Source organism: Garra rufa, chromosome 23, assembly GCF_049309525.1.
Source record: "Garra rufa chromosome 23, GarRuf1.0, whole genome shotgun sequence".
Classification (NCBI taxonomy): domain Eukaryota; kingdom Metazoa; phylum Chordata; class Actinopteri; order Cypriniformes; family Cyprinidae; genus Garra; species Garra rufa.
Genome location: NC_133383.1, coordinates 38,183,679 through 38,208,019, shown reverse-complemented (window position 1 = coordinate 38,208,019; position 24,341 = coordinate 38,183,679). Strand labels below are relative to the sequence as shown.

The following is a 24,341-nucleotide window of genomic DNA, read 5'->3' as shown; positions in this document are numbered from 1 at the left end:
TATAGTATAATTATTTAAATGAGCTGTTGTTGTTGGTTTTTTTTTCTACAAGGAAAGTGTATAATACCTTTATAGTCACAATTTAAATTAAATTTGATCAATTTTATTATTATAATACAATATAGCAATTTTTAAAGTAAATGTATTTCAAAATGAGTTATTTTTATAGTATAATTATTCAAATAAGCTGCTGTTGTTGTTGTTATTAATTATTATATATTGCAAATGTGTTTCCTACAAATACAAATGCCTCTATTTTTAAAATGAGTTGCTATCTGTATTTATATATTTGTAGTAATATTTAAAATGTAGAATTGAGTTTTATTATTAATAACTGTAATCTCAAATGAGCTATTTACTATTATACATATTACATTTGTTAAAAAAAATCCTTTAAGGAAAAATGCCTTTTATTACTGTTTTTTAAATTATCAATTATATTTAATTGCTATATTAATAAAAATATAATAATTTAGAGTTAAATCAATGTTTTTTATATATATTATGTGTTTTATATAATATTATATTTGTTAAAATTATATATTGTTATTATAAATATTTATAGTCATTTAAAAAAGGAAAAAGTCTATTACTATACTTTTAAAACAAGCTATTATTATATATAGTCATTTAATATATATTTTACAAAAAGGTTATTTTATAGTATAATTTAATTGAGCTGTTTTTATTATTATTATTATTTGTTTAAATGTTTTTCTGTAAAAATGCCTCTTTTTTTTAAATGAGTTCTTATCTTTAATCTATTTATAGTAATAAATTGTATAGTTGAGCTTTATTATGAAAATGACAATTTTTTATTAATAATTAGCTATTCTTTTATTGTAATTATGTTTTTCAAGGAAAAATGTGATATTACTGTTTTTTTTAAATCAATTATATTTAATTGCTATTAATATTATAATTTAGTTATAGTATTTTGTAACAAATAACGGATATATTATTATGCATGATCTTTATAGTCATTTAAAAAAGAAAAAAGGCTGTTTTTATTACTATATTTTTCAAATAAGCTATTATCATTATTACAATATTTAAAATGTATGTATTTCTAATAAATGACATTTTATAGTATAATTATTGAAATGAGCTGGTGGTGTTATTTATTTGTAAATGTTTTTCTGCAGGTCAAAGCTATTATCTTTATTTATAATATTTGTATAATTAGACCAAATGGGTCTAACATAGGTATTATGGGAATGACATAGGTATTACAAGGAGAGGGTGACTTATGAGGATATTGCCCCACTTTCCCACTTTTCCCACTGTGAGGGCTAGGCTCAGGTGTAGAATCACTGTAGGGCAATATCAAATACAGTTTGTACAGTATAAAATCAAGTCTATGGAATGTCCCCACAATTTGCAAAAACAAACCTGTTTGTATGTACATTGAATATATTTATAGTAATATTTAAAAAATATAATTGAGTTTTATTGTTTATAATATATTATGCTCAAATTAGCCATTTGTTTTAATTAAAACTATTTTTTTTTTTTTTTTTTTTTTTTTACATTATTTGTAACTTTTTTTTTTTCTTTAAGGAAAATGCCTTTTGTTACTATCATAGGCGGCTGAAATAATTGCCTATGAAAGTATCATATTTCTCATCACAGCTCACAAAGAAGCCCCCGGTATCTACAGCTGGACCGATGATAACAAAGCTCATCATCACAAAAGCCCTGAACAATAAAGGACTGTCCAGCCCAGCTTCAGTGGCTCCTGTAGTGACTGGTACTCTTCTGTCTGTCTTTATAAAATATAACATGAGTGGTATTGTTTTTTCTTTATCAGCATGTCTGTAATATCTAAATTTGAATCCTCTCTTTGCCCGCAGGGCGAGTTGTTACCCAGAGCACTCCAGTGACACCTCCACGCAGCATCACCATCGGTGAGACCATCAGCACTGTGCCACAGAATACGTCTGGTAACAGTAAAGTCGCCATCTCGCCTCTCAAGTCTCCCAGCAAGGTCTTAAATCTTATAAATGTAAAAACTGGCATCACAAGTACATTCGTTTGTTTCTGTGATGCCAGTTTTTTTTCTATATGATGGCCACATTCTGGTTTCTAATGTCACCCTCTTCCTCATATTTCTCCTTTCTGTAGCTTACTGTGGTTTCAGTGGCCAGTCAGTCTCCAAACTCACCCCAGAAGTCTGTGACGCTGCCACTCAACGTGGCTCTGGGCCAGCAGATCCTCACTGTTCAACAGTCTGCTGCCACCTCTCCAGCAAAAGCAGGAACCAGCCAGTCCACCGCACAAGTATGCCTACACTCTACCAAAGACTATAGAATACCAAAGACATGTCACTCGTGTAGTTTTGAATTGGGAACAATGAAACGCTCATTATGGCCGCGAAGCTCCGCCTTCTTAGTGAAAAAGCCAGTCGTTGTTTAGTAAAGTCAGCGCGTCACTGCATCTGCCGTTAGAAGTCCCGGTTGCTGTAGAAACAGCCGGCGCTCTAAGACGTGCGTTCAGTACTGTGCATGCGCACTGGCTCATCTAGCCGGAAAAATAAGCGTTATTTTAACGCTATTCAAGCACAAGGAACTATATTTATGAGGCAGCTCTTGTTGGATTTCTTTGGAGATTTAAAATATGAAATTTAATCATAAGTTTGGCGAACAGTTTTGGAGAATTTGATGTTTCCCCATTCAAAGAGATAGGAGCTGCACTTTGATGCCCGAGAGGTGTTTCAAAGATGGCCGCCGAGTGACGACTTGTCTTAAAAGGACTTTGACTCTACTCTTACTGTAATTTAAAAAAATTTAGGAGCACAGTCAAAATTTCAGGAGCACACACACAGTGGTTCCCAAACTGGGGGGCGCGACCCCTAGGGGGGGCGCGGAGTTATGATAAGGGGGGCGCGGCAAGGCTAGTGTACAGTCAACTGATTTTTATAGAGATTCGAAAGAGATAAACGCCTGAAACTACCTGCCGCGCCCGGCAGTATTCAGCGCGCACTGCTCAATGTGTGACGCTCTGATCAGTATTCCGCTCTATGAATGTGCGTTCCGTTCAGTTGCTCACGGCCCATATGAATGCTCCACTCGTGTACAACAAACTGCGTGAACCCGTGGGCTTTCATTTTGACGGCTATATATTACTCAACCAGATTCTATGAGCATGCTGTGCGGTGCGTCGCGCAAATCCCGTCTCTTCAACTTAAATTAAAATGCCTCACTATATATGTGTGAATTCGCTACAGAGCGTCAGCCTTGCGCTTTCACGTTGTACTTTGCAGGCTGCAGCCGTTGGCAATCAAAAAAGGGGCAGAGTGTAAACGTTTATTTTCCGTTTAAATCCTTATAAAACTATGTAGCTCTATACAGTGCTTAACAAACCTATAAGACCACCTGTCAAAAACTTTTTTAGAACTAAAAATTGTACTGTCATTTTATTAGGCAAATAACAAACGACTAAATTGTCTTTATTCACAAATAATAACCAAAAACTAATGAAATAAATATATATATATATATATATTTTGTATGCCTCCTTCGGCCTTGGTAAGAGCTTACATTCTTTCTGACATTGTTTTAATGCACTTTCCCACAGTCTCTGTTGTTACTGAGAAATGCAATCTTTGTGCAATCTATCTTTGAATCCATTCAATCCCAAAAATAATTATATCTTAGCATTAGAAACACTTCTTTGACTAAAGATCTTACACATACTGGTGGAATAACATTAAAAATGATTTTGGTAATCACCAGTACTTAGTTTGGGGCAGCTGTGATACAAACCATACACTGGGTGCTGGTCCAATAAATGTGTTAACCGCAGTCAGGCATGGGCAGTATTTCAAAAACATGTATTTGAAATACAAAATACTATTTTGTATTTAAATACATTTAATCTTTAATATTTTTGTATTTTCAAAATACATAAATTACTTTTTGCCAATTAACCTCTTTATTAGACTGCTGATTTCCTGTATCAACAAGTATACAAAATACCAAATACAAAAATACTAAGATTAAATGTATTTAAATACAAAATACATTTGATTACATTGTAAATACATTGCACTCATTGTCACATTTCTGGAAACACCCATTTTACACCTTTCTTTGAAGGGAGTAAAACACTCAAATTATTTTTAAAATGAAATATAAATGAATGAAAAATGAACTGAGGACAATAAGGACTCTAAAAACACTACCCACACTTTCTTTGTTGGCCATAAAGACTGTGAGACTAGTAAATAAGTCAAAACATGCAGTTCATAAATGTTCATTTTTGGGCAGAGGCCAGTTTGAGAAAATCTCTTTAAAAAAAAAAACAAAAAAAATAAAACAATGAATGCTGTTGCATATAAAAAAAATACATAGTAATTGTTATGTTTTTTAATGTTTCTACTCTAAAAGAGACTAGTTCCCTAGTTCCTTGTTTATTTTTTTAGTAAGTTGGCACACACTGAATTTTAATTATTCCGTTTCAAATAAATCCTTCAGAAGTTGTGGGGGGGGGGGCTTGAATTTTTGTTATTCTGTAAAAGGGGGGCCCGGCAGAAAAAGTTTGGGAACCACTGCTCTAATCGATAATCCAAAAATCGGATAAATTAGCCTTCCCATTATGAGGTGATATTTGACTCCTTAAATTGAATTAAAGGGGAATTTTGTAATGGGATTTTTTTTTTAAACTTTTAAACTATTTTAAACAGAATAAAAACAAGTAGAATAAGATTAAGTTGCCAATTAAAAGAAATCAGCAAAATAATAAAGGTGGCATAGAAGATCACAAATTGGCTTGTAGGTGTATTTTCATGTTTAATGAGGCTCAGAGGTGGCATGAGTGCAATCAAATTCATACATTTATGTTGAGATTGTTTTAAAAATAACATTTTGAAAACATAAATATTAAATGATATAACTAACTGAAAAGTTCATTTGAAAATGAAAGTAAATCTGCCAGTAGGTGGCAGCAAGTCACTGATTTAATTACTGAATCATATCATTCATCTGATTCGTTCGAACGACTGATTCATTCTGAAAATAAAGCAAGCGACTGTCTTTATGAATAAGAAATAGAAACATTGACTCACTAGATTTGTTTAAAAACAAACGTTCATTAAAGGATAACTATTGCCAAAATGCAACCTGGGCTGTTTTTTTTTTTTTTACTGTAAACGAGACAAACTTATATCTAAAAGCATAATTACGACAAACGAGCCGTTTTTGAGATTGACCGTGATTTCGTTTTGTGGTTAATGGCCGGTGAATGGGAGTACTAGGGGCATAACTTTGAGCGCATCAAAATCGATATTTTTACAACACTTAGAAGGCTCGACACACCATGAAACTTTGCTCGAAGTATCGCCTGGGTCTCTACACATGAACGCGAGCATTGAGAACATGGAGTTCATGTGTAGAGACCCAGGCGATACTTCGAGCAAAGTTTCATGGTGTTGTATGAAATCAATATCTCATTTACAAACTCCCTTAAAAATCATTAAAATCTGTCACTCACCTTAGTTCATCGCAATCTCACCATGTTCCATTATTATCAACAAAGCTCTCTATACTGCACAAACAATCTCTTATTTACACTCACTCTAGGTCAGTGATGTATTACTCAACATTGCAAAAACATGTAGAAGCCTTTGAAGCTCCCCTCAGCGCAAACACAAATATGCTGATCAATTCAGTCGCACATGGTGCTCCTAAATATGTTTTCATAGACGCACGAAGTAGTTTTCAGTCACTAATGCGAGTGAAATGCTCACATTGTAGAGCTCTGCCCAACTAGAACCCTCACAAACCAGTATTACAGTGTAATTTTGTATATGGCAACAATACATGTTGACATTTTAATGGTGATTTCTGTGTACAGGCTGTAAAGCCAGTGCAGACGGTGGGAGGAGTGGGAACACCTCAGTTTAAGACCATCATCCCCCTCACCACACCTCCCAACGTGCAGCAGATCCAAGTGCCGGGCAGCCGCTTCCATTATGTGCGTCTAGTAACGGCCACCACCGGCAGCAGCACCGCACAGTCAGGCAGCAGCACCAACACTAACCCTTCCATCCAACCAGGTCAGTATATTACTGTCAATCCCATGAGAGGGGTGTGAAAATTAAAAAATTTAAAGGGATAGCTCATCAAAAAATCTAAATTACTCCATGATTTGCTCATTTACCCTAAAGCCGTCCTAGGTGTATATGACTGAGTTCTTTCAGACGAATGTAAGTTATATTAAAAATATCCTTGCTCTTCCAAGCTTTATAATGGCAGTAAATGGCTATTGAGATGTTGAAGTGAAATAAAGTGCATCCATCCATCATAAAAAAAGGTGATTCACACAGCCATTGAATCACTTCAGAAGACATTTATTAACCACTGGAGCCATGTGCAGTAGTTTTTGGGATAGATTGATGTACTTTATTTTGCTAGGTAGAGCCAAGACATTTTTTTTATGTAACTCTGATTGTATTTGTCTGAAAAAAGAAAGTCATATACAACCTTGAGGGTAAGTAAATCATGGGGTAATGTTTAATTTTTAGGTGAACTATCCCTTTTACCCTTTCAGTTCTGCTTTTTTTTTATTGTTGTTTTATTTCTGTTGAATTATGAGTATGTTTATGAAATAAATAATTGGAAAAGAAATGCAATTCCATCTAATAAATGAATCCGTTTTAGGGATGCTCATATTGACCGTTTAACCGTTAACCGACAGTAAGAATTTTAACCGATTATTACTATCAGTTAAACGGTTTAAAAGGTTTTTTTCTTATTTTACTTTTTTTTTTTTTTTTTATGTTTGCTGCATGGTGAAAGAAAAAATAATTCTATATGTAAGTTATCTGTTTACTCACGAGCACGTGTCCGTGCAGTGCGGCTGTACAGACACACTTTGCTGAGCAAGCACCTGCTTTATCTTCACTTAGTTTTTGTAACTGATGTATGCAACACGATGGCAATGGCGATATTGGGTTATCAGAGAGTGAATCCGTGAGTGAATGTATTCAAATTCTGAATTAATTATAGTCTAGAAAGTGCGCAATAGGCGCTCCCGTTACAATCACTGGAAAGCTGTCACTTGTACATTACTGTAGTTCAGCGCAATCTCACAAAGTTAATAAAAAGTAATAAAATAACTAGTGGTGGGCCGTTATCGGCGTTAACGTGAGACTCTTATCGGGCGATTAAAAAAAATATCGCTGTTAATCTATTCTCAAAGTTGGGTTGGGAGCTGGGTCTAAACTACGCAAGATATGATGACTTTCACTTTGATATTTTAGCGCGGATGACGTATACCTAGTCGAATTGCACTGTAGGGGGCGAGAACGAGTCTTCAACTTCTGTGAAATTACCACATCAAATGAGACGTGCTGACATTGATGCAGTTATGAAGCCGCTTCAGGGCAGGTGCGTTGCTAGACCCTTTTTACTGGGGCACGTGAGTTATAATTTACTTTGATAATCCCGAAATAAAGACATTAAACTATATGCAACAACTGAATTGACGCTTCTAAAAGCAACGCAGTTTAATGCACGACGTGCAGCCTTTTGCGCAGAAGTACTTGGTTACAGAAGTTTGTATAGGTAATTATGTTGTAAATGCAATTGTCAAGCAGTTTGTGATGCATTTTGGAAACAGGAGATGAGCGCCTGATCTAATGCGCGCCACCTGGCCCGTTCTCGAAGACTTACTTTTAGTCATTATTTGGGTAGCACGCATATTCTGAATGCCTTCATCAGAATTCAAATTAGCCATTTTAATCTAGATTAATCTAGATTAATTCCAAGATTTAATCTAGATTAATCTAGATTAAAAAAATTAATCTATGCCCACCCCTAAAAATAACCTTTACACTGCACAGTTAATGTCCTATTTACATCATGTCTACACTCTCTTTATTTTAATGAGAGAGTTCGCGAACATTTAGAAATCTGCAGAACTGAAACCGGCACTTTGGGTGGTGAGTGGATTGTAACTTATCCGCCTCTGATTGGCCAATGTGATCATCAACTCATCAGATATGTCTGTGATTGGCTATTGAACGCTGTAAAAACACGTTTCTCTACATATGACCAGTGGATGAAAACCGCAAATTGAAAGGATTTCGTGATGGTGTTTTTGAGGACGGATTAAACACGGAGTATTGTTTAAATAGTAAGTTGGAGGCTGTGTAGCACATGAGTCGAGTATAGTTAATATGGCTGATTTTGATTTGGATAGTTTTGTGTGTGCACCAACTGTCGAACAATTAGATACGTGCCGTAAGGATGATTTGTTAAAAGTCGCCGTACATTTTAACATTCCAGTTAGCAGACAGCAGTTAAAGCGAGACATTAAAAGCAGTGTCGTGCAGCATTTAGGGGAACTGGGTGTGTTGTTGTTGGCTGAAAGTTCGCCTGGCGTTGACGCTCGTTCTGGGACTGGTAAGGGGGAAGCGAGTCGAGCTGCTGCGGCGGAGGGTTCCGAAGCCAAGGCTGCTTTGAACACACACAGGGAGACAATTAATACTCAGCGCAAAAAACATTCATTGTGCTGAAACATCTGTCGGTGAATGTTAAATTTAGATTTAAATACAACATGAAGTGCACGTATTTACGCACGTATGTGTTTTTTTTTTTACAATACAATACAAGTTTATTTATATAGCACATTTAAAAACAACCAATGTTGACCAAAGTGCTTTACAAAAGCAGAAATAAAAAGACAGTTTAAAGGAGAACTCCGGTGTGATATTGACCTAAAGTGTATTGAATCATGATACCGAGTGTGAACGTACCTTGCATATTTCATCTCGGTTTGTGTCCAGCTGTCCGAAATCTGGGGTCAGTTAGCCGATGCTCACAACAGCTTGTCAATGAAAGTCAATCGGGCATCGAAGGAGCCATGTAAATAAATCACTGTTTTACGCCATTTACGAGGCACAAAGTAGCTCCGCACTTCATCGGTAGACTTCCTAGGGCCCTGACATTTAAAACGAGACATTGAGAACTCAGAAAAAGCACCGGTAGTTTATTTACAAGAAGATTTATACAGACAGTACCTGGTAGAGAAAATCCGGTAGCCGCCATCCTGAACTTAGTCACGACAAATCGAGTGTCGAGCACCAATGAATTCATCAGGTTATCAACGTATCGGGTTGTAGTTTCCTTCGTGCTCGACACTCGACCTATCGTGACTACATTTAAGATGGCGGCGACTGCTCTGTTCCTGGTGGAAGATGTCTGTATAAATCTTCTTGTAAATAAACTACCGGTGCTTTTTCTGAGTTCTCAATGTCTCGTTTTAAATGTCAGGGCCCTAGGAAGTCTACCGATGAAGTGTGGAGCTACTTTGTGCCTCGTAAATGGCGTAAAACAGTGATTTATTTACATGGCTTTTCCGATGCCCTGTTCACTCTCATAGACAGCCTGTTGTGAGCATCGGCTAACTGACCCCAGATTTCGGACAGCTGGACACAAACCGAGATGAAATATGCAAGGTACGTTCACACTCGGTATCATGATTCAATACACTTTAGGTCAAAATCACACCGGAGTTCTCCTTTAATTAAAGTTAAGAGAATATTAAGGAATATTAAACGCCTTAGAGAAAAGGTAAGTTTTTAACACAGATTTAAAAACTGACAGGGTTTGAGCAGATCTGATATATAACGGAAGGCTATTCCATAACCTGGGACCGATTACCGCAAAAGTGCGATCACCTCTATTTTTAAGTCTAGTTCTGGGAATATAGAGTAACTCAGAATCCATTGATCTGAGTGATCTAGACTGTGTGGATGGATGTAATAGGTCGGCTAAGTAACGTGGAGCCTGATTCCGTAGAGACTTAAAAACAAATAGTGAAACCTCAAAATCAATTCTATATTTGACCGGTAACCAATTTAGTGAAATCAAAACTGGTGTAATATGTTCACATTTACGCTTCCCTTTGAGGAGTCGAGCTGCAGCATTTTGAACTAACTGTAATCGTGCAACACATGTCTGAGGGGCACCAATATACAAAGAGTTACAATAATCTAGTCGTGACGTTACAAATTCTTAACAGACAAAAAAGGCTTAACCTTTGCAAAAAGACGAAGATGATAGAAGCAAGACTTCACCACAGCACATATCTGTTTGTCAAATTTAAGATTATCAAGCAAAACCCCCAGATTCCGAACACAGTTGGTACGGTATGGTAACAAAGTATCAAAATCAAGGTCATGAATGTTACGATCATTTGAGCCAAACAAAATAATTTCAGTCTTGTTTTAATTAAGACTTAAGAAATTACTACCAAGCCAGAGTTTTAATTCGTCCAAGCAGTCTAAAATGGGCTTCAAGGCAAACCTATTGTCACGCTTTATAGGCAAATATATTTGTGTGTCATCAGCGTACAGATGATAAGATATCTAGATAAAATAGTACCCAAAGGGAGCATATAGAGGTTAAACAATACCGGGCCAAGAATAGAGCCCTGAGGAACACCAGAGCTTAAAAGTATATAAGAGGAAGAATGGGGCCCAAGGCAGACAGAGTAGCTCCTGTTTTTCTCTTTCTCTTCCCCATTGCACACCTGCTGTTTTTAATAGCGAAGCAATTACATTTATTTTTGTTTCTTTAGTTTATAAAGTTAATTTAGAAATATATTTGGAACACGTTTTGTTTGTGAAATTCAAGTTTTAGTTTTTTAAAGTAACGACCAAGCGGCCAGCGGCAAACAGATCAATTTAGCCTTCTCAAGTCATCACGATTTAAATTAAAATCCTTAGATATAAAAAAAAAGCATATCACAATATTAGTTGAATCGTTTAACCTAGATAAATGTGTACTAATAGGCGCATATCCAATCGTTTGTGCGGAGAGTGAAAGCTTTGCAGGACATGGTGCCGCCAGCGCTATGTGATACTTCGTTTTTGCTCATAAATGTAAGAGTAATAAATTTACTTTAAATTATTACTTCACTACTATAAAACGAAATAATTCAAAACGAAAACAAAACTCTTTCATTAGCTATAGGCCTAATCCATAAAGATGCATTTAGGCATTAAAAGCGCGTCCAATGAGCAGATGGCGAGTTAGGATCGTCAACTTCATCTTTGCGACACTGACTCAAATACTATTTTATTAATAAATAATTTGAACATCTCCTTACTTTTCCCCCCGCAACATTCATGATAATTGCTTTAGCTGGGGCTTTGCGGCCAGTTTAAGCTTACTGCGTGCATCTGAACGTGGAACTCTGAAGGCACTTGCGCTCGCTGCTGCTGCTGCTGTTGGCGGGACACTAAACACCGCCACGGCAGAATAAATAGCAGAAACACTGTATTTTATGCTTGTTAGTGTGTTTTTCTTCAGATATTTGTCTTTTCTCTTTATTACGACAAGTGAATTGTTGTAAATTAAGCACTGTGTTTTCATAGCATTCAGAATGTGGAATAGTGTGATTTTGAAGAAAAAAAAATCGCGAAATTTTAAGTCAACTAATCGATTCATTGAAAAAAATAATCGCCAACTAATCGATTATGAAAATAATCGTTAGTTGCAGCCCTAGTCCACATGTTAAAAACAAAGCGCATAAAAGGATTCAGTGTGTTTTAGTTTGTCATCTTAATTATATAGTTATTTAATTTATACATATTAAGTGTAGGCCTATTTATATTATTATTGTTTTTATTTTATTATTTTCTCTGTTCTCAGAAGCGCTGCTGATGCGTGATAATTTGAGTATATGTGACCCTGGACCACAAAACCAGTCACAAGGTTAAATTTTACAAAACTGAGATATATACATCATATGAAAGCTCAATAAATAAGCTTTCTATTGATGTATGGTTTGTTAGGATAGGACAATATTTGGCCGAGATACATCTATTTGAAAATCTGAAATCTAAGGGTGCAAAAAATCAAAATACTGAGAAAATCACCTTTAAAGTTGTCCAAATTAAGTTCTTAGCAATGCATATTACTAATCAAAAATTACATTTTGATAGGTTTACAGTAGGAATTTTACAAAAAATCTTCATGGAACATGATCTTTACTTAATTTCCTAATGATTTTTGACATAAAAGAAAAATCAATAATTTTGACCCATACAATGTATTTTTGGCTATTGCTACAAATATACCCCAGCGACTTAAGACTGGTTTTGTGGTCCAGGGTCACATATGTGGATACAGTTTTTGTTGTTGCTCTGTATGCTGCTGTTTGCACGTTAAAATAACATATTTGGTTGTATTTTTTTATGTATCAGATACTCGTGCATTCTATTTTTATTTTAAACTAATTTATTATTCAAATTGTATCAGTTAACAGTTAATGTTCGGATAACGAGCAGCGGTTGTCGGTCAGGAAGATTAACTGAAATGAGCATCCCTAATCCGTTTATTTCCTTTATTTAATCTATATTTAGACAATCAGGTGCATTTCGCTAAAAAAAAAAATCATAAACCAGGGTTTGCAGTACTTTTTGAAATTTAAGGCCTGGAAAGTCCTTCAAAATAGCAATATTCCTGAAGAGGTACTTGGAAAGTGTTTGAATTATTGAAAGACAATGTATCTATGAAATAAGTGCTTATTTTTTTCAATAATCACATCTTTTCATGCAACATCATACGTTTTTCACTCATTTGAGTTAATGTCATAACTAGCGATCTAAGCCAGTAGTAGTACTGACAAGGGCGTGTAAGTGACTGAAGATTCTAAAAGAGGAACAGATGAACCAAATCAATGACTTTGTATCATTAGATTTAGACTGGATGATTTGCATACCTCAAATCATTTGATTCAGATCGGGACTTCAGAATTCGCAAATCAGAACAGGTTTGTGAATCATTGCGTGAATTAAATCATTCAAGTCAAATTATTCGCAATACGTGATTTGAAGTCCCAATCTAAATCAAATGATTCGCAATACAGTCTCTGAAGTCCTGATCTGAAATGATGGTTAACAAATCATTAGTCAGATCGGGACTTCAGAGCGTGGATCGCGAATCATTTTAATGTGGATCGGAACTTTGGAGCAGGTTCGCAAATTTTTTTTTTGTTTTAGTTAAGGGCTTTGGAGAGCGAATTATGAATCATTTAATTTAAAATCATGGCTTCGGTGCAGGTTCGCGAATCACTCGATTCAGTTGAGACTTTGGAGAATGTATGGTGAATCGTTTGTTTGTTTGTTTTTTCTTTTTATTGCAAAAATGTATATAACAAGATAGGGAACATCCAACAACATAAGGCATATCCACCATAAATAATACGAGTAATCAACATAAATATTATGCTCAAAACTATATAACAGCAATGAGGGAAAAACAAAAAAATTTTCACACAAGAAGCAAGAATCAATAGAAAAAGAACAAAGACATAAAAGAAGAATTTAAAATAAATATTTAGAAAGAGAGGGAAGCGTTTCATACTTTCTATTTAGTTTAAGTACTTTAAACTCTGAAACATTTTTACATTTTTAAACTAAACTCACGAAGAAATACATTGAATCAAGATTTCAGAGCAGTTTCGTGAATATTTTTTTTCGTGAATATTTTTTTTCGTGAATATTTTTTTTTTTCTTCCCTAAACAGTAAACATCAAACCAATAAGGCAGTACAGTCATAAAAACAAAACAAAAAGAGAAAAAGTATACACAAATACAAATTCCTTAAGAAATTTACTAAAGTAAAAGTGTAGCATACTTTGTAATACTTCGGTAGTAATACTTTGCATGTGCTTGATTTTATTTTTGCCATTTTGTTTTATTAGTATATTTATTATTATATTATTTGAAAGAGAAGACATTGTTTTATAAGTGAGATCTCTGATTGAAATCCTTGAAAATAAAAAAAGTGGTTAGAAAGTTCTGGAATTTACATTTAACTGTATCTGCAATGAACCCTCCAGAGCTGCTCAAACTTATCAAAGCAATGTTACTATTTGATAGTCAAATACATTTTTCATTAATGTTTAATGAATTTGTTAAACATTACATTGATTTATTATTATTATTTTAAGGAATATCATGCAACCAGGAGATTTTCCCATACAATTTAACTTGGATAAGTTACACAAGTATACTGTATACAAGTTCTTCTGTGCAGCACCATATGAGACAATTGTTTATGAATTCATTTTTATAGTTTTTAATGATAAATTTGAATTAAACCATAATCACAGAATACAGAAATGAATATATTGAATAAATTTTTTGTTGTCTTTTTAGAGGTGCATAAATGTAGTCTATCAATTTGCCTTATCTAAACTAATTAATTATTTCACTCATTAAAATGCAAATCAATTTATAACTTAATGCATTTTTTTTTTTTTTTTTGTAGTTATTCTGTCTTTTACTGCTCAAATAAACCTACCATTTAATTATAGACTGATCATTTCTTTGTCAGTGGGCAAACATACAAAATCGGCAGGGGATCAAATCATTTTTTCCCCTCACTGTAAGTGTATGTTTTTGTATCTAGAGAATCAGCTCATAAGGTTCGTCATTTTGGGTGTAAAATTGTTACCCTGAATTTATCTGATTTTGTAAAAAGTACCATAGGAGTCTTTTATTCTGTGATCAAACTACACCTTACAGATTCAGATTTTGTTTTTCTTGTCTAAGAATTGTTTTCAGTTCCCAACTGTACCCCTGTGAAAGTCTTTTGAAATATTTTGTAAAAAAATTGCTGTTTTAGGCGATGTCCCAACCCTCGTCACACAGTATTGTTTTTACAATGGGTGTACCACAGCAATCCATTTTTAAGAAGACTTTAATGATGGGATTGAAAATGAATTGGCTCGTGAGTGATATGACGTACTTATGTATTTTGTTGTTTCAAAGCCAAGCCTGTTATGATGAACGCTGCAGTACGAATGTCTGTACCCATCGTTCAAGCACAGACCGTCAAACAGGTACATGCCTAGCTCACTACACGCATACAGTTAAACAATGACACCATTGTTATGGATGATCTTGCAGCTTTTGGTTTATTAGCTGATTCTGTAATTCATCAGAAACTTTTCACACATGCTTAATCATCTTTTTGTGCACAGGTTGTTCCCAAACCATTGACGTCAGCAGCCCAGGTGGTGACCACCAGTCAGACGCCACAGCGTCTCATCATGCCAGCCACACATTTGCCACAGATCCAGCCTAACCTCACCAACCTACCGCCGGGCACTGTGCTCGCCCCCGCCCACGGCTCTGGAAACATGGGTTATGCTGTGTTACCAGCTCCATACGTTACACAGGTCCGTATATCAACGAGCAGAATGTAAGCGTTTGGGTGGTTGTTTTTGTTGAGGTTTATGATTCTCACCTCGCTTGTTCCCATAGATTCCTCAGCCTGCGTTTGTGACTTTGACCAGCAGCTCCACCTTCTCAACGGCCACCCCTATACAGACACAAGCCAGGCTTTCACTCAATGGGTGAGCTGAGCACCACATGTCGTACTGGTTTGTGTGTGTGAATGTATACAGTTCAAGACAAAATTATTTGCCCCTTATGAAATTCTTTTTCAGATATTTTCCAAGTAATGTTTAGCATAGCAACGAAATTTTAACACAGTATTTCTTATTATATTTTTCATTTGGAGAAAGCCTTATTTCAATTTGCCAAAATAATTATTTAAAAACAAAAAACGGCTAAGGTCAATATTATAAGCCCTCTTAAGAAATGATATGTTTGATTGGCTACGGGACAAACCACTGTTGTCCAGTGACTTGTCTAACTAATAGGGCTGCAACAACGAATCGATAAAATCGATTACTAAAAGAGTTGGCAACGAATTTCATAATCGATTCTTTGTGTCGCGCGACGCAGAGACATTTGGTTATTATATATATATATTAAAAAAATTGAGCGCAGAGCAGAGTGGACACATTCGGTCTCTCTCCCACACTGATGCCAGCAGAGTTCGGCGCCTCATAAGCTGTGTTTCCATCCAAAAATGCGAATTTAATTTATGCGCAAAACTGGAACATTTGAGCATAAAGCACCGTTTCTACATTTTATATATATATATATATATATATAAAATAAATTGCTTGCACCTCAGGGCGAGCAGTAGGGATGCGACTGTGAGGAAATTTCCCCACCGGTTAAATTTTTTTCGGAGCAAAAATCTTGTCAAGCACCTCGATCGGCCCCGATGTTCGGCGGAGATTATCTGGTAATGTAAGGCGTTCGAAGATCGAATCTTGCACCTCCCGGTCTGCCAACACACAGATCGGTGCTGCCCCGATTTATATCAAACATGTTTGATATTTAAGCCTACTTAGGCTAGCCTACTTTCACAGCAGCCAATGCGCGATCGCAAAACAGCTGCTGTACGGGTCGTTGGATAGGGGAGATTGAGAAAACTACTTCTATAGTTTTTGTAACTCTGTCTGTCTGTATAATGTGTCGAAAACATACCACAACCGTAAGGAGAAAGAGGAGCTCTGCTGAGGTGAAATCGTCTCAGTTTTGAATAGGGCTGAGAATAGGGTGGCACGTTGTTTGTTTTATATATAGCCTACACTTCAGTCAGCGAACAAGCAGCCTAAAAACGCTAAAATAAATCAAAGAAATAATATATTTAATTAAGAAAGTAGCCTAAGAATATTAAATAGGCTATTAAACAAACATTCCTTGCAAAAATGTCCGACAGCTCATCAATTTTTGGCCGACTGAATTTCCAGTCCGACTGTCTTTTTTTTTTCTCTTTCTCTTCCTCATTACACAGCTGCTGTTTTTAATAGCAAAGTGATTACATTTATTTTCGTTTCTTTAGTTTATAAAGTTAATTTAGAGATATATTTGGAACACTTTTTGTTTGTTAAATTCAAGTTTTTGTTTTTTAAAGTTATGACCTAGCAAACAGCGGCAGACAGATCAATAGCCTGCTCAAGTCATCGCGATTTAAATTAAAATCCATTGATATAAAAAACTTAAAACATATCACAATATTAGTTTAATCATTCAATCAAGATAAATCCAAAGTTTGTGCGGAGAGAAGCGCGCTTTGCAGGACATGGAGACGCCAGTGCAATGTGGAATTTCTTTTTTGCTCGTAAGAGTAATATACCACCCGGAACTGTAAAGGGTCTACCTTAGTTTGTGTGTAGGCCTACTCACAGTATCAACAAAATGTGCTCTTAAAGAAAACAAACAGAATACGCTTGATATCTTTGGTTTAAACAGGAGCGCTTCACAATAATTAACCGAAACCCAGGTAATTGCCTCACAAACACTATCTATAGAAAGCTTTAAATTATTATTTTACTATAAAACGAAATAATTAAAATCGAAAACAAAACTCTTTCATTAGCTATAGGCCTAATCCATAAAGATGCATTAGGCATTAATGAGCAGATGGCAGGATCGTCAACTTCATCTTTGCAACACTGAATCAGAAAATACTAGTTTATTAATAAGTAATTCGAATATTTTCTTAATTTTTGCCCTGACACATTCATGGTAATTACTTTTGCTGGGGCTTTGAGGCCAGTTTTGCGTGCATTTGAATGCGGAACTCTTCCAGCTGGTCGCTGCTGATGGCAGGACACTAAACACCGCCATGGCAGAATTATTGTAGCAGAAAGTTAGTCAAGTTATCCCGTTCCAGCGTGCAAAGTCACATGACTTTTTTTAATGCGCAGTGAGGAATTTAATTTGAGAGCCTTCTTGATGGGAAATGCAGCATGTACACCACAGCAAGCCGCTGTCTTGACGGATAGTATTTTTATAGTTTATTTAGTTAGTTTATTTATTAAAAAAAATAAAGTCTATATATTTGGCAGATGTAAAGCATACATGTGTATGTTTTTTTGTGTTAGTCCATTTTTATTTTATTATTATTATTATAACAGTTCAAGGAGCAACATGTTCGTGCACTTTCTAAAGATTTTAGTTCTGTTTTTGAATAAAGGGTTGTAAATTAATCCCTTTCTCTTTTTTTTTGTATTTTTATCCGATTCATCGATTAATCGAAAAAATTATCGACAGATTAATCGATTATTAAAATAATCGTTAGTTGCAGCCCTACTAACTAACCTAACTTGCCTACTTACACCCTGTCCGCAGATCCTTAAAAAGTCTTAAAGGGGTCATTGGATGCAAAACTCACTCAGGTGCAGGGGAAGACAAGAATGTCTATGGGCAATTGAGGTGTTCTGTTGTTAGATGTAATAATGAACATAGCAGTCCTCATTTACTCCCAACATCTGAGCCTCTAAGGATGCAGAGGATTAACGTTACTTTCGTTTTTGAAAGAAAGGTGCAGATATCGATCTGCATATGCGTCTATGTTTGTGCAAATCATTCGTGATGCATCTTCACCCAGTTTAGTTAGCAAGTTTTGCTGCTAAAGTAAACATTACAGCTCGTCATCCCATGGCAGAGAGGGGCGGGGTGAGCAGAGCTCATTAGCATTTAAAGGAGCATGCAACAGAATAGCTTGCTCTAAAAAGGGTTGACCAGGTAAAAAGATACATTTTAACCAGTATTGTTTTTCAGCATGATAACGACCCAAAGCATACCTCACTTCTGGTGAAGAACTACTTCCAAATGAGCAAAATGGACATTCTTGACTGGCCTGCACTAGCCCAGACTTGAATCCAATACAAAATCTGTGGGGCTCACTGAAGGCCGGAGTCCACGTCAGGAGACCAACAAATCTGGAGGAGCTTGAGAGAATTGCTAAGGAAGAATGGTCTGAAACATGTTGAGAAATACAACAAACGACTAAAGGCAGTTGTCAAGCAAAAGGGATACACAATTGACTACTAACTGACTACTAACATCAGAATTGGTGCGAGAAGTATCATCAAGACGTTTGAAAAGACCCAAACAGTGGAGAACAGAGGCAGGAAGTGAAAGATTTCAAAATATTTAGAAACCTCTCACTATTTTTTTTTTTCTCCAAAGACCCAAGAACAACTACTAAGACACTAGTGAATGATTTAGCCAAGTTTGGGACTGATGTTTCAACAAAGACGGTCACTAGAGGCCCACACAGGAATGGACTCTGAGGTTGCCGACCAAGAAAAACTCCACTTCTCAAGAAGAGACCCGTTCAAGCTAGACTGACGTTTGAAGGACAATCTGGAGAAAAATTATGCATAGTAGAAATATGTCCTTTGGTCAGATGTGACAAAACTAGAATTCTTTGACCACAGAGATGTTGCCTATGTTTGAGAAAGAAATGAAGAGACACTCAACCCAAAGAACACAGTGAAACAAAACCTGGTTTGGGTTAAAGTTTTGTCTTCCAGCATGATAACGACCCAAAGCATACCTCACTTCTGGTGAAGAACTACTTCCAAATAAGCAAAATTAACATTCTTGACTGGCCTGCACTAGCCCAGACTTGAATCCAATACAAAATCTGTGGGGCTCACTGAAGGCCAGAGTCCACGTCAGGAGACCAACAAATCTGGAGGAGCTTGAGAGATTTGCTAAAAAAAGAGTGGGCTGCAACTCCCCAGGAGACATGTCTGAAACGTGTTGAACTACAACAAATGACTAAAGGCTGTTAACAAGCAAAAGGGATACACCATGGCTTACTAACATCAGAGGGCTAATAATTTTGACCTGTAGACTCGTGTTTTTATTTGTATTAGTTTATTTAGGCAGCTTAGAGTGTTTATATTATGTTTAGAAATGCAGTGTTGAGAAAAATCTTCTCTGTTAAACAGCACTTGTGAATTATTAAAAAAAATAATAATGATATATTTCATAGGGGGCTAATAATTTTGTCTTCAATTGTATATACCAATATATTAAACCTCTCTGGTTACATTCTGCCTGTGTTTTATTACAGTTTATCAACGTCCGAAGCAACTTCAAGGCCGAGAAAACCCTGCAACTGCACACGGTCACAGTGTCTGAAGTTGTAAGTGTTACCCAGGATTTGTTTCCATTCTCGAAAAATTGAAAATGGCCCATGTAAACGGTGTAATCTGTCAGCTGCTACATTTGACAAGTACTTTCATAGTTTCCAGATCCAGTTGTATAATATTATAACCACTTCCTTCCTTTTAACAATCTGGCATGCCAGTTCTCATACTGTCAAATTCCCCAGTAAGAACAGCCAATCTGACAGGAAGCAGATTAGCAGAGGTATGAGTTTAACTAGCAAATGTTACTGCTCACAAGCACCCTCTGTCTAGCAGTTTATATACTGGTAGTGGATGCTGCTTTTTAGCATTGCCTAAAACATCACATGTACTATCATTCAAATGTTTGGGTCAATAAGAGTACTACATATTAATATTTGTTTAGCAAGAATACATTAGAATGTTTTACATTTTATCATTACAGAATTTTGAATTTTAGAATGTAATGTGTTCATTTATATTCATCAGCATATCTTGAGAAAAGTATTTTCAAATGAAGAAAATATAGTAAATGGCGAATTGCTTTCAAAACTGGTGATAAGATTTCCTGAGCAGTAAATCAGAATATTAGAATGATCTCTGAAGTGTGACACTCAAGACTGAAGTAATGATGCTGAAAAAGCTTTGACATCACAGAAATAACCTTTTAAACATTAAAATTGAGATGTTATTTTAAACTAGATAAAAAGTTTGTTAGCAAACTTTAAGTTGGCTTGAGAAAGCCTAGCCAATAAGTTTTAAGTATTTTTAAAAGCTTTTAGTTTAAAGAAAGTTTAAAGGTTTTCAGTTTGAAATAGTTTTAGTTTGATTAATAAGGTTTGAAGATAGATAGGCTAGATAGATATAAATAGTTTGAAAATAGATAGATTTATAGATATAAATAGTTAAAAGATATAAATAGTTTGAATGTGAATAGATGCTAAGGTGTTGCTATGCGGTTGCTAAGGTACCCAGGGTGGTTGCTAAAGTGTTGCTATGCGGTTGCTAGCATTATTTAAGCAAGACTAGCAAGTCGCTAACATGATTTGAAGCATGACTAGCAAGTCGCTAGCATGATTTTACCATGACTAGCAAGTCGCTAGCATGATTTTAGCACGACTAGCAAGTCGCTAGCATGATTTTAGCACGACTAGCAAGTCGCTAGCATGATTTTTTCATGACTAGCAAGTCGCTAGCATGATTTTAGCATGACTAGCAAGTCGCTAGCATGATTCTAGCATGACTAGCAAGTCGCTAGCATGATTTTAGCATGACTAACAAGTCGCTAGCATGATTCTAGCATGACTAGCAAGTCGCTAGCATGATTCTAGCATGACTAGCAAGTCGCTAGCATGATTTTAGCATGACTAGCAAGTCGCTAGCATGATTTTAGCATGACTACCAAGTCGCTAGCATGATTTTAGCATGACTAGCAAGTCGCTAGCATGATTTTAACAAGACTAGCAAGTCGTTAGCATAATTTTAGCATTATTTTAACATGATTAGCAAGTCGCTAGCATTATTTTAGCATGACTAGCAAGTCGCTAGCATGATTCTAGCATGACTAGCAAGTCGCTAGCATGATTTTAGCATGACTAGAAAGTCGCTAGCATGATTTTAGCACGACTAGCAAGTCGCTAGCATGATTTTAGCACGACTAGCAAGTCGCTAGCATGATTTTAGCACGACTAACAAGTCGCTAGCATGATTTTAGCACGACTAGCAAGTCGCTAGCATGATTTCAGAACGACTAGCAAGGCGCTAGCATTATTTTAGCATGACTAGCAAGTCGCTACCATGATTTTAGCATTGACTAGCAAGTCGCTAGCATGATTTTAGCATGACTAGCAAGTCGCTAGCATGATTTTAGCACGACTAGCAAGTCGCTAGCATGATTTCAGAACGACTAGCAAGGCGCTAGCATTATTTTAGCATGACTAGCAAGTCGCTAGCATTATTTTAGCATGACTAGCAAGTCGCTACCATGATTTTAGCATGACTAGCAAGTCGCTAGCATGATTTTAGCACGACTAGCAAGTCGCTAGCATGATTTCAGAACGACTAACAAGGCGCTAGCATTATTTTAGCATTATTTTAGCATGACTAGCAAGTCGCTAGCATGATTTTAGCTAGACTAGCAAGTCGCTAGCATGATTTTAGCTAGACTAGCAAGTCGCTAGCATGATTTTAGCATGACTAACAAGTCGTTAGCATGATTTTAGCAGGACTAGCAAGTCACTAGCATGATTTTAGCACGACTAGCAAGTCGCTAGCATTATTTTAGCATTATTTTAGCATGACTAGCAAAGTCGCTAGCATGATTCTAGCATGACTAGCAAGTCGCTAGCATGATATTAGCATGACTAGCAAGTCGCTAGCATGGTTTTAGCAAGACTAGCAAGTCGCTAGCATTATTTAAGCAAGACTAGCAAGTCGCTAACATGATTTTTAGCATGACTAGCAAGTCGCTAGCATGATTTTACCATGACTAACAAGTCGCTAGCATGATTTTAGCATGACTAGCAAGTCGCTAGCATGACTTTAGCATGACTAGCAAGTCGCTAGCATGATTTTATCACGACTAGCAAGTTGCTAGCATGATTGTAGCATGACTAGCAAGTCGCTAACATGATTGTAGCATGACTAGCAAGTCGCTAGCATGACTTTAGCATGACTAGCAAGTCGCTAGCATGATTTTAGCACACGACTAGCAAGTCGCTAGCATGATTTTAGCATGACTAGCAAAGTCGCTAACATGATTGTAGCATGACTAGCAAGTCGCTAGCATGATATTAGCATGACTAGCAAGTCGCTAGCATGATTTTAGCAAGACTAGCAAGTCGCTAGCATGATTTTAAACATGACTAGCAAGTCGCTAACCTGATTTTAACATGACTAGCAAGTCGCTAGCATGATTTTAGCATTACTAGCAAGTAGCTATCATTATTTTAGCATGACAAGCAAGTCGCTAGCATGATTCTAGCATGACTAGCATGTCGCTAGCATGATTTAAGCAAGACTAGCAAGTCGTTAACATGATTGTAGTATGACTAGCAAGTCACTAGCATAATTTTAGCACAACTAGCAAGTCGCTAGCATGATTTTAGCATGACTAGCATGGTTTTAGCAAGACTAGCAAGTCGCTAGCATGATTTTTAGCATGACTAGCAAGTCACTAGCATGATTTTAGCATGACAAGCAAGTCGCTAGCATGATTTTAGCACGACTAGCAAGTCGCTAGCATGATTTTAGCACGACTAGCAAGTCGCTAGCATGATTTTAGCATTGTTTTAGCATGACTAGCAAGTTGCTAGCATGATTTTAGCATTATTTTAGCATGACTAGCAAGTCGCTAGCATTATTTTAGCTTGACTAGCAAGTCGCTAGCATGATTTTAGCAAAACTAGCAAGTCACTAGCATAATTTTAGCAAGACTAGCAAGTCACTAGCATGATTTTACCAAGACTAGCAAGTCGTTAGCATGATTGTAGTATGACTAGCAAGTCGCTAGCATGATTTTAGCACGACTAGCAAGTCGCTAGCATGATTTTAGCACGACTAGCATGTCGCTAGCATGATTTTAGCACGACTAGCAAGTCGCTAGCATGATTTTAGCATTTTAGCATGACTAACAAGTTGCTAGCATGATTTTAGCAGTATTTTATCATGACTAGCAAGTCGCTAGCATTATTTTAGCATGACTAGCAAATCGCTAGCATGATATTACCAAAACTAGCAAGTCGCTAGCATGATTTTAGCAAGACTAGCAAGTCGCTAGCATGATTTTTAGCATGACTAGCAAGTCGCTAGCATGATTTTTAGCATGACTAGCAAGTCGCTAGCATGATTTTAGCAAGAGTAGCAAGTCGCTAGCATGATTTTTAGCATGACTAGCAAGTCGCTAGCATGATTTTAGCAAGACTAGCAAGTCGCTAGCATGATTTTAGCAAGACTAGCAAGTCGCTAGCATGATTTTAGCACGACTAGCTAGTCGCTAGCATGATTTTAGCACGACTAGCAAGTCGCTAGCATGATTTTAGCACGACTAGCAAGTCGTTAGCATGATTTTTAGCACGACTAGCAAGTCGTTAGCATGATTTTAGCACGACTAGCAAGTCGCTAGCATGATTTTAGCACGACTAGCAAGTCGCGAGCATGATTTTAGCACGACTAGCAAGTCGCTAGCATGATTTTAAGCACGACTAGCAAGTCGCTAGCATGATTTTAGCACGACTAGCAAGTCGCTAGCATGATTTTAGCACGACTAGCAAGTCGCTAGCATGATTTTAGCACGACTAGCAAGTCGCTAGCATGATTTTTGCAGATAGATAGATAGATAGATAGATAGATAGATAGATAGATAGATAGATAGATAGATAGATAGATAGCTTAATTGAGTATCAATGGCTTCTAGCAGTTTACATTAAACATAGTTCAAACAGACATGTGCTGCGTCCCAATTCGCATACTATCCGTCCTAAATAGTATTCGAAAATAGAATTAGTATGTCCCAAATCGTAGTATGTTCAAAAAAG

General features: G+C 36.3%; 1 protein-coding gene across 1 annotated transcript in view; it reads left to right on the top strand.

The window, feature by feature from the left end:
- Window positions 1–24,341, top strand: part of lin54 (lin-54 DREAM MuvB core complex component) — a 40,734-nt gene that overhangs the window by 8,296 nt on the left and 8,097 nt on the right. The window contains exons 2-9 of the mRNA XM_073829988.1: window positions 1,633–1,750; window positions 1,854–1,987; window positions 2,125–2,280; window positions 5,854–6,055; window positions 14,789–14,859; window positions 15,001–15,198; window positions 15,284–15,375; window positions 19,752–19,823. Of these exons, the coding sequence (XP_073686089.1) occupies window positions 1,633–1,750; window positions 1,854–1,987; window positions 2,125–2,280; window positions 5,854–6,055; window positions 14,789–14,859; window positions 15,001–15,198; window positions 15,284–15,375; window positions 19,752–19,823 (1,043 nt within the window). The remainder of the gene's footprint in view (window positions 1–1,632; window positions 1,751–1,853; window positions 1,988–2,124; window positions 2,281–5,853; window positions 6,056–14,788; window positions 14,860–15,000; window positions 15,199–15,283; window positions 15,376–19,751; window positions 19,824–24,341) is intronic.